The following is an 11,465-nucleotide window of genomic DNA, read 5'->3' as shown; positions in this document are numbered from 1 at the left end:
CTGTAGACCCAAGCCCCCAGCACTTTACCTGCAGTTCACCCCAGGCCATAACCCTGGGAACTCTTCAAGCCATCGCAGGTCTCAACTCTGCAGTTCTCTCTCATATACAGTTACCTTTCCTAAAGTGGGGGAAAGTAGAGCTAAGGATTTGGAGGAAGATCCTGAGAACTTGTAGGGACTCTGAGGGAAGCTGAGGAGGGGGGCCCCGGACTAGGGTGAATGAGATCCGGTAGGGACTGAATCCACTGAGCACCTGCTCACTTCCTCCCACAATATAATCACTACAGCCAGTCTTCGAGGGGAAGACTCTAGAGAGTTCTGCCTCCCTCCTTCCTTCCCTTAGTCCCACCCGCCTCGCCCGGTCTTGCTTGTCTCCCTGTTTCCATGACAACTCCAAGGGAGCCCAAACTGGGGGCTTGAATGCCAGGGTGAGAGGAGGAGAGACGGAGTGAGGGTACCTCGGAAACTGTCCCCCTCCCTCTTCTCGGTCCCTTTAAGCTCCCCCCCCTCCCTGCTCTCCCTCCGCCCCCCGCCGCTGTCTTCATCTCTCCATCTCTGTGCCGCTGCCGGCTGCGCAATCTGCACACCGAGACTCCGACGCCAGCCAGGGACCCCACTCCCGCTACAGGGACCCTGTCCCAGTGAAACCACAGGCATGTCATCGGAAAAGTCAGGTAAAAAACAACAAAACCTGCCCTTTCCACCATCTCCAGACTCTTCCCCCCCTCCACCATCCTTGGCCCCAACCCTCTACCTCCCTTACCCCTCCCTGGGGGGTGGGGGTGATTCTGTTTCATTCCCCTTCTGTCCAGCTCTCAACCCCCCATCCCCCTTCTCCTTCTATATCCCTCCCTTCTCTTCCTTTCCTCCCTCCAATCTCAGCCTTGTCCCCTTGCCAACAACATGGAAAGGGGACAGGTTGAAAGGGTGAGGGAAGTAGAAGAGTGGCTTAGCATCAGCCAGGTACTGCAGGGACAGCAGCATTGGGAGTGACAGATGGACAGATGACATTGGCTTGCATGGGGACATCCAGTGGAGACATATAAAGATATGATCAAACGGAGGTTTTTAGGGGAGTAAAACCCTTCTTTATCTGCCCTAAAAGAGGTACTGGAATTCCCAGAGAGGCTAGGGCACCCCTCCCCAAGGCAAGAAGGCAGAGTGGAATATGTCGTCCTCCATGTGTTTATACAACTGTTGAATTAAGCACATGTTAACACTGTGTTGCATGTCTACACATGTGCACACTCAGGACTAGCTCAGATGGGCAAGTCTGAGGCAGCCATAGCTTTGGTGGCAGGTGAAAGCTCTGGGCACATTACTGAAGACAGAAGAGTGGAGGAGAGTTGCGACCTCAAAATCAGATTGAAAAAAAGAAGGGGGGGGGTGCAGATGGCCTAGATCCAATCCCTTTCCTGCCCCAAGACCAAGAGATGCCTTCTCACCCATCTCCTCTGTCTCTCCCATTATCTTTCTCCATCCCTGGCCCTCTGTGTCTCCCCCTTATCCCCTTCCTTATCTCTTCTTTGCCTGTCTTGCCTCTGTCCCATACCCTCTCCTCCGCTCACCACCCCCAGGCCTCTCAGACTCAGTCCCTCACACCTCTCCACCACCCTATAATGCCCCCCAGCCCCCAGCCGAACCCCCCGCCCCACCCCCACAGGCAGCCCCCTCCTCTCACCACCACCACCACCACCACTACCACCAGTCCGGGACTGCCACCCTCCCGCGCTTAGGGGCAGGCGGCCTGGCTTCTTCCGCGGCCACTGGTCAGCGCGGTCCCTCATCTTCCGCCACTCTGCCGCGGCCACCACACCACGCCCCGCCCGGCCCGGCCGCCGGGGCGCCCCCACCCGGCTGCGCTACCTTGCCCCGCATGCCACCCGACCCTTACCTGCAGGAGACTCGCTTCGAGGGCCCACTGCCCCCGCCGCCGCCAGCCGCCGCCGCTCCGCCCCCGCCGGCGCCCTCTCATACTGCCCAGGCTCCCGGCTTCGTGGTGCCCACGCACACGGGGGCGGTAGGCACGCTGCCACTGGGGGGCTATGTAGCCCCTGGCTACCCCTTACAGCTGCAGCCTTGCACTGCCTATGTGCCGGTCTACCCGGTGGGCACGGTGAGTACCGGCTGTACAGGGGCCCGGGAGGAAGGGGTGGGGACACATTGCGGGGGTGAGGGTGGGGGCTGGTGGGATAGAGAAACAGGGCCAGGGGACGGGCCAGGTTCCTAAGACAAGGCCTAGAGAGAGGAGGGACTGAGGAAAGCCTTGGGAATGTGTGTGTGTGTGGTGTATGTGGGTTGCAGCTGGGGGCGGGGGGGGGGGTGTCTGGCAGTCAGTTGGGGTCAGAGATCAGGGTCTGGGAAGGGGAACGGAGCACAGAAGTCCAGAGGAGGTTCGAAAGAGGGAAAGGAGAGAGGGGGAGAAGAAATGGAATCCCGGGACCAAGGAGGAGAAAGGAAAAGAAGCCTGGAACTGACTGATTAGGGAAGGCCAGGCAGATATTTGGGGAGAAGAAACAAGGCCTGGAGTGATCCAAGACAGCGCTGGTATGGCCATACCTTACGGGGAGGGAATGTGGAGACCACTAAGAACATAGGGCAATCACAGCAATGACGAAAAGAGAGGAACCTACAGGGAATTTATGGGTGTCATGGAAGGGTAGTGGATGATAAGTTCTTTTGAGAATCAACGTCCAAGAATGGTGCTTTAAAAACCACTCTGCCAGACGCAGAATGTTGGTGGGCTGGGAGAGGATGGGAATGACGTCCTGTCCTCTCCCTGCATCCTTCCTTCCACAGCCCTATGCAGGCGGGACCCCGGGGGGAACAGGAGTAACCTCCACGCTCCCCCCGCCGCCCCAGGGCCCAGGGTTGGCCCTGCTGGAGCCGAGGCGCCCGCCGCACGACTACATGCCCATTGCGGTGCTGACCACCATCTGCTGCTTCTGGCCTACGGGCATCATCGCCATCTTCAAGGCAGTGCAGGTGGAAGGGGAGTCGAGGGTGGCGTCTGGGAAAGGCGGCCTCACTCGGGTTTTCCTATTCTAACGGAGTGCGGGATGTTCAGGGGAGCATCTCAGAAGGAACAGCGGCTCTGATCCTCTTCCTTCTGCCCTTCCCCCACAGGTACGCACGGCCTTGGCTCGCGGAGACATGGTGTCTGCCGAGATCGCTTCACGCGAGGCCCGGAACTTCTCTTTCATCTCCCTGGCGGTGGGCATTGCAGCCATGGTGCTCTGTACTATCCTCACCGTAGTCATCATCATCGCCGCGCAGCACCACGAGAACTACTGGGATCCGTAAGGGCTCACGCGGCCCGGCCCCACCCCGCGCCCCTCAACTTCCCGAGCGCGTTCTGCAGCCTCGCCGCGGATCCAGTGGGTGCCCCGCACACCTGCCTCTGGGGCCACCAAATTTCGATACAACCTAAACTCGGCCTCCACGGAACTTCTCGCCTTGAGGGCACGCTCCGAATCCAGTTCCTCAGGAACCCCGGAAAAAAACCCACCCCCAGAAATGCCACTTCCCGGGATCCCCGCCAGATGCCCGGCCCTCAGTCACTCCAGTCCCCCGCCTCTAAATGCAGCGCCCCCAGCCGAGCTCCCTCGGTCTCCGATCCCCAGCCGGAGACAGGTCCCCAAAGCCCCGCCTCCTCTATAGGCTCCGCCCCGGCTCTGACAAAACCCCGCCTCCAGTCGGCAGGCTCCGCCTTCTTTTTCGTCCCCCCCAACAGACTGACAGACTCTTCCCCTTCTCCCAGCACAGGGGCCTAGCCCGGAGTAGCCACGCCCCCACTCTCTCTCATCTTTTCGTAGTACAGTTTTGTCTCCTCCACCCCGGTCTCTTGCTATTTTCTTGCTAATCCCAGCACCTCTACTTTTAGTATTTTTGGAATGAGATTTGGGAGGTTCTCAGTTTAGGACCTTTCACCTCGGGATGACGAAAGTCCCCGTTCTCTGTAAATATTCCCTTCCACCTATCCCAACCAGTGGGCAGCTGGGCAGAAGGTAACCCAGGGTACGTACTTCCCAACGTCCGGAGGAGCCAGTCTGCTCCCCGCTCCCCTTGGCAGTCCCCACGTTGTTCTGATTTGTGTGTGAGTGTGTGTGTGAATTTCTGAAAGAATATTAAAGAGACTAAGTGGATTTATCACCGTACTTCCGAAGACTGCAGCCTTGCAAAGACCCTCCTCTTTTGTTTGCCCCTTTTACCTCCCCTTAGCTTCCCTTCCAAGGGAAAGAAAGATAAAAGAAAACTGGCAGAGACAAAAGTGGAACGGGTCTCCAAGACACCGGAAAGGCACAAATGTGGGGGCTGGGGGCAGGGGGACGTCTCCTTAGGAATCCCACCAGGGTGATCTGGTATGAGGTCCATTCTTGGTGGGGATTTCTTTCCCTAGCATATATTTTCCAATTCCTACTAGACTGGGCTTAGGGCTTTGAAGAGAGAGGATTTACAAGTAGACCCAACTATCTATCCGACAACTCTAGGAAATCAGGAGAACAGGACAGACTATTCTGAAGAAGTTGGTCAGGGATCGGTTTGACAGGGAAAACATGCCAACTGCCTACAGCTGTTCCTGCCTTCAGGCCAGAGGGTGGCAAACAGCCTGGATTGGAACCCTGCATGGTTTGTTGTACCTGTATAGGCAAAGGGAGCAGAGTGCTATGGGAGGTTATCCAATATTATTGACTGGGTGGCTTAAAAGCAACAGAAATTTATTTCTCACAGTTCTGGAGGCTGCAAGTCTGAGCATAGCATAGCCCTCTTCTGAGTTACAGACTTATTGTATCCTTACTTGTTGGAAGGGGCAAGGGAGCGCTATAGGGTTTCTTTTATAAGAACACTAATCGGTTCTTATAACGGCGTTCATGAAAGCGCCACCCTCTTGATCCAAGCACCTCCCAAAGACCCCACCTCCTAATACCATCAATTTGTGCAGTATGATTTCAACATGCAAGTTTTGGAGGGGCCATAAACATTCAGATCAGAGCAGAGCCCCAGGGAGGAGGTCACTAGGCTCTCAAAGTCCAGCTGGACCTAGTTGCCCTCTCCCACCCTGAGGTCGACCAGGAGGCCTCTGGTGGGGGTGGGGCAGTACATAAACAGTGGACTTGATATCTTCAGCTGTACACCTGCAGGCCAGAGTTCTATGCTGAATTCGTGCATTCATACAACGTGCGTCTGCAGGATGCCACAAGACATCTGCTAAAACAACAGATGTGAACACTGACCTCACGGGGTTTATGATCTAGAAGGAAAGCCATGTGTTGAGACAGGAGACATGGGAGGAGGATGGGATGGAGTATGGAAGTCATGGGCTCTCCTTTGGACTTGTTAGATTTTATGTGTTTCGCTCACCAAACAGCTTGAAAAAAGAATTCTCATTTGCACATTGTTTCCACTTCCTCACCACCTACTCACTACCCCCCCTTAAATAAGTATTGTCAGGGATGTGTCTCTGTCTCTCTTTCATACCCACTATTTCTTAACCCTTTTTAAAAAAAATTTTTAAAGCTTTAAAGTATGCTCCCATTCCCTACTCTACTCAAACCAGAAGTTATCAGGAACCCAAATCAGCAGTATTTGCCTAGTATATGCACACTGCCTCTCTGAACCCGCCTATGTCTGTCCCTTGACCCTAGATTCTCCATTCCCCTGATTTAGGGCCATGTAATCCCCCCCACCCCAACTTCCACATATATTTCTAAACATCCCTTCACCTCTCCTCTCTTTTTTTCTCCTCCCTTCCCCTAAATATCCATCTCCAGATTTTTTCTTTTTCTGAAAACTTCCCCTGAAAATCCCATCTGCTCCAAATTCAGATATCATTTCTAACTAAATGTTTCTCTGCTATAGACAGTACAATTGTATTCTCCCCCCAAATTCATATGTTGAAATCTAATCCTTGTGTGATGGTGGGGACTTTGAGAGGTGATTAGGTCATGAGGACAGACCCTCACAAATGGGATTAGTGTCCTTATAAAAGAGACCCCAGAGAGTTCTCTTCCCCCTTCCACCACATAAGGACACAGTGAGAAGACAACCTTCTGTGTACCAGAGGGGGCTCTCATCTTATACCAAATCTGCCAGCACCTGGATCTTGGACTTCCCATTCTCCAGAACTGTGAGAAATTTCTATTTATAAGTCACGCAGTTTATGGTATTTTGTTACAGTCGTCTGTGTTGACTGAGACATTCTCCAACTTATATTCATGCAGGCACTCTTTCAGTGCCAGGGGAATATGGCCACAGGGACCATGCTGTTTGCTGATCCTCTAAATTCAAATTGTTTCAAACAAAATGATGAAACACCACGGAAAACCCATTCCCCTGTTCCTGTTAACGGCACCATTTGCCTATCCCCTTATCTGAAAACTTGATGCTTCCTCCGTCTCCCTCCTGCCTTTACTTTCGGTGCGCTGTCAAGCCAAATTAATTCCATCATCGTAATATCTTTTGAATCTGTAACTTTTCCCCAGCCCTTGTTGGAAAAAACGACCTCATCTAGGATTGCTGCAACAGCGCCTCTAAAAAAATCTCCCTATTTCTTACCTCTCGCAGGTCCCAGTCTCCTTCAACACTGCTGTCCCTAAACACATTTCTTTTATAGCTCTGCTGCTCAAAAGCCCTTCAAGATTCCCTATTGCTTACTCAATTATTTATAAAACTGTAATCTGGCCTTCAACCACTTCCATAATTTAAAAACATCCAGCTTTCTCCCTTCAACCTAATCTCTAACCAAACTGAGTTACTCATCATTCCCACCCCCAGGTCCTTGCCCAGCTGTTCTCAAATCTTAGACCTCTTTCTCTAAATTCTCTCTCTTAAAAACCAAATTGTTTGCCGCTTGTCATGTGTTTCAGACCATATCTGAGCTTGTGCTCATGATGTTCTCCTCCCTCACATCTGCATCTCCACTTGGCCAAATTTTACCTATCCTTCAGGGCTCAGATCAATTCACCCCCTGACTCAAGCCAGAAGAGATTTCTCTCCTATGGGTTGGACTAAAGCAGTGGTTTCTAAACAGAGCTCCAGGCATTCGTTGGAGCACTGATTCTCACCCCCTGGCTCTACATTAGAGTCATCTGGGAGCATTTAGAAATCCCAAAGCCCAGGACACATCCCGAATCAATTAAATCACAATCTCTCAGGCATTAGTATTTTTTTAGCCATCCCCAGGTAATTCCAAAAGACAGCTAAGGTTGGGAATTACAGGCTTAGAGGCAGTTGAGGGACCACAAAGGGAGAAGGGGGAAGCCCAAAAGGTATGGCTTCAACTAGAGCAACTTTCTTTAATAGAAAGGTATGCAGGTCTAACACCCATACATTGTTCACTTTATCTGCATTTTCCCATCTCTTCCCACCTGAGATCTTGATGTACATGTTTTACTTTGAGAGCTGCTTGAAGGCAGGAGCCAAATTTGGCTTATCTCTGGTTTTAGTTCCTCCTCAGGTAAAACATCTTGCACCCATCTTTGAACTCAATTGAATGGAAAAGAATTAGGCAGAGGAAGAAATGAATCACAATGGCTTCTTCCAGATCATTTCTCCCAGCCTCCTGGAGTGAAGTGAAGGTATATTCCTTTGATTCTGGAGTGAAGTGAAGGCATATTCCAATTTGATTCTCCACCCACTTTACCTCAATTACCTCCCTGCATGGTGCCCTTGGCTCCTACACCACGATGGACAGAGATTCCATCCTCTGGGAGAGGCTCTGGCCCCTTCTAACATCTACTCAGGAGATTTAATTCCCCTATGATTTGATTCTGAGTCATCATTCCCCCTCATTCATTGAAAATTTAGTGCCTAGGTTACTGCCTTCCTCTCTATTCATTATTTTTGGTGGCTTTGATATCCCTGCAGATCACCATCTAGCATACTGGTCAGTTCCTGGCCTTGCTCACTTCCAGTGAGGTTTTCCCCCACTCCCCACTGTCATACCTTCAACTTGGTTACCACCAATAACTGCCACCTCTCCCAAATCTGTTCAGTCTTTGCATGTCACCTTTCTGGGCTAGCCCATCCGCAGCTCCTCCATTCAACACCCTATTCCAAAAATTCCTCAGTCCCACCCAGATCTTCCATCCATCAACTCTCTCACTCCTCATTGATATTTGATCCCCTCAATTCTTCATTCCCCTCAGTACCCAGTGTAGATCCCAAGGTTCAAAACTATCATTACGTCTCAGCCCTTGTCCTTATATTCTTGGCCTCTCTCCTTCAGACACATTTGAGTCCCATTTCAATCCAACTCTGTCTGTTCCACACCTGCACCCAACAGCTAAATGTGTCTGAGGAAAAACACACAGTCATATTGTCTGGTCTCACTTCCTTTCAGCCCTCAGTATGGCCTGCTTACGTTACTCCAGGCAGTTCACATTCCCTAAATCTGAGGCCACAGTTTCACAAAATGATGACCTTTCTTCCTATTCAGTGAGAAAATAGAAATTTTCAGAAGAGAACTTCCTCCTGGTTTCACTCCCAAATCTACTAGACCACCTGCGTCTCAGCTGTATTTACTGCCTTCTCCTTGTTACTGCAAGAGAAGCTGACCTGCCCCCAGACCCCATCTCATCTGTGTAATGGGATCCTGTCCCTTCTTACCTCTCAGAAACAGAACTTTTGAAATTAACTCCTATCTCTCCTGCACAGTTTTCCCCCTTTAATGAAACATCCCCACCATCATACAAAGATGTATGAAAATATAGTTCCTCTTTGAGAAGAAAAAAAAAAACTTATTTTCTATTCACCTGTGCAGTGAAAGCACAACATTCAGAAGAGTGGATACTGGGGTGCTTGGGTGGCTCAGTTGTTAAGCATCTGCCTTCAGCTCGGGTCATGATCCCAGCCAGGATGCTGAGATCCAGCCCCACATTGGGCTCCCTGCTCGGCAGGAGGCCTGCTTCTCCCTCTCCCTTTGCTGTTCCCCTGCTTGTGTTCCCTCTCTCACTGTGTCTCTCTCTGTCAAATAAATAAATAAAATCTTAAAAAAAAAAAAAAGAGTGGATACCGCTTGGCAGGAGAGGAATTCCAATCAGAGGGGAATATACACAGGAAACTTTAACAATAACAGGAAAATTTTATTTCTTTTCTTTTCTTTTAAGATTTTATTTATTTATTTGACAGGCAGAGAACACAAGTAGGCAGAGAAGCAGGCAGAGAGAGAGGAGGGAAGGAGGCTCCCTGCTGAGCAGAGAGCCCAATGTGGGGCTTGATCCCAGGACCCTGAGACCATGACCCGAACCGAAGGCAGAGGCTTTAACCCACTAAGCCACCCAGGCACCCCTCTTTTCTTTTCTTTCTTTTCTTTTTTTTTTTTTTAAGATTTATTTATTTATTTTACAGAGAGAATCTCCAGCAGACTTCCTGTTGAGCAAAGAGCATGACACACGGCTTGCTCCTAGGACCCTGAAATCATGACCTGAGCAGAAATCAAGAGTCAGATGCTTAACTGAGTCAGCCACTCAGGCACCCCAGGAAGACTTTATTTCTTAGGCTGCATGGTGTTCCTTAAATTACTTTGTAATATATATGCACCAAGATTGAGAAACTTGGGCTAGACCATCCACAACTTTTGACACAGTTGAATGCTCCTTCCTCCTTGAAATGCTTTCTTCACTTAAATACTCTTTCTGGATCCAACTAAAGAAAGTATTATATTCCCTAGTTCCTTATTTGCTACTCCTTCTGTCTTCATTGACAGCTCCTACTTCTCTTCCAGACTCCCACATATTAGATGGCCTAGGGACTCTTCCCTTGATCCTCTCCCTGACCCAAGCTCCTATGCTACCATTGTCCCTTGACTAGCCCCTTAATTGGATTTTCTCCTTCCATTTTTGACTGATACAGTCCTTCCTCCATGCAGAAATCAGAATGATCTTTTAAATTACCAGATGATATCGCTCATCTTGCTCAAACCTTCTGATGGCTACCATATATACACTTAGAACAAAATTTAAAATACTTACATTGACCTATGAAGCCTACCTGACCATGTTCTTCCCTACCTCTTTGACTTCATCTCCTCCCACCTTTTCCCTTGCTCCATCCACTCTGGCCTCCTTGCTGTTTTCTTAGATGCTATGAATTTAACATAAAAATCCTATTCCCTCCTACCTCAGGGCCTTTGCACTCCTGTTTTTTTCTCTTCCTGGACACTCTTCCTCCAGTTGTCTGCATGCCTGTTCCTTTACATCATTTGTGTCTTTGCACAAATATCACCACCACAAGGAGGCTTTCCCCTCATCACTTGATTAAAAACAGCACAGTGCCCAATATTGTGGTCATAATGTATGATCACGACTCAGTAAAGAGCAGCTCTCATCATTAAATGTTTCACTGTGGAAAAGCCTGCCTTTCACAGCTTCATCCTGCCTCAAAACCCTGCCCATAAGGGATATGCAAGCAAAATGCTTTGGGAGCAAAGAGGAGGGAGGAACAATTTTTATATCAATCCCAGAAGACCTAAAACCACAGAAACCACCAAAGCTATACAGAAGGGGAAATTTATTTAGCCTTTGGAAAGCTAGAGTTTTTGTCTCTCATGCTGATGATAAATGGCAGAGAGTAAGTGCAGCATATGGTTCCATGTGGTGAGTATGGAATGCAGGGGAATGTGCGGGTATAAAAAATTCCAACCAGCTTGATGCCTGGTGACAGGACAGCCTGCATGGAGTATTGAAATAGTCTGGGAAAGCTGAGATTGACAAGCTAGAGATGAATATTACTGAATGCAAAGTGGCTTTCACTTCCGTATCCATCCTGCCTTGTATTGCTTCCCTCACCTACAATAAATCCTTTCAATCTCTGCAGATCAAAACTACGGCCATCCTCCAAAGCTCAACCCCGTGGACTCCTTTTCAGATCACACCCCAGTTGGGAATAACTTCCCCGACACTTATCACTTTCACCCTTGCATCTGGAGCTTTTGTTAACTATGACACCTTACTCTTTATTAGACTGCTGGTGGGGATCTCTGTATTTATCTCCATTTTTCTTATTTATTATTATTTTAATTAACATATAATGTATTATTGGTTTCAAAGGTACAGGTCTGTGATTCATCAGCCTTATATAATAAGAAGTGGTCATTACAGCGCATGCCCTCCTTAACTTCCATCACCCTGTTACCCCATCCCTCCACCCCCTCCTCTTCAGCAACCCTCAGTTGGTTTCCCATGATTAAGAGTCTTTTATGGTTTATTTCCCTCTCTGGTTTCATCTTGTTTTATTTTTTTCCTCTCTCTCCGGTTGAACCTCTATTTTCTTTCTTAAATTCCACATATCAGTGAGATCATATTATTGTCTCTCTCTCTGATTGACCTATTTTGCTTAACATAATACCCTCTAGTTCCATCCACATCATTTGCAAATGGCAAGATTTCAATTTTTGATGGCTGCATAATATTCCTGTGTGTGTACCATATCGTCCTTATCCATTCATCTGTTGATGGACATCTGGG

The 11,465-nt window shown here is 49.2% G+C and overlaps 1 protein-coding gene across 1 annotated transcript; it reads left to right on the top strand.

Moving 5' to 3' along the window:
* Window positions 1-161: 161 nt before the first annotated feature.
* Window positions 162-4,159, top strand: PRRT1 (proline rich transmembrane protein 1). Its single transcript, XM_047733051.1, has 4 exons — window positions 162-674; window positions 1,578-2,116; window positions 2,800-2,985; window positions 3,127-4,159. The coding sequence occupies exons 1-4, from the start codon at window positions 656-658 to the stop codon at window positions 3,301-3,303; spliced, it is 921 nt and encodes a 306-aa protein (XP_047589007.1). The 5' UTR covers window positions 162-655; the 3' UTR covers window positions 3,304-4,159.
* Window positions 4,160-11,465: the final 7,306 nt, after the last annotated feature.

The sequence above is a fragment of the Lutra lutra genome, chromosome 6 (assembly GCF_902655055.1).
Source record: "Lutra lutra chromosome 6, mLutLut1.2, whole genome shotgun sequence".
Taxonomy (NCBI): Eukaryota; Metazoa; Chordata; class Mammalia; order Carnivora; family Mustelidae; genus Lutra; species Lutra lutra.
The sequence above is the reverse complement of the archived record's forward strand: the minus strand, read 5'-3'. Positions and strand labels throughout refer to the sequence as shown.

Coding starts and splice junctions, on each gene's coding strand:
- PRRT1 (XM_047733051.1), top strand. Junction 2,117..2,799: donor CGGTCTACCCGGTGGGCACG/GTGAGTACCGGC, acceptor TTCCTTCCACAG/CCCTATGCAGGCGGGACCCC. Junction 2,986..3,126: donor CCATCTTCAAGGCAGTGCAG/GTGGAAGGGGAG, acceptor CTTCCCCCACAG/GTACGCACGGCCTTGGCTCG.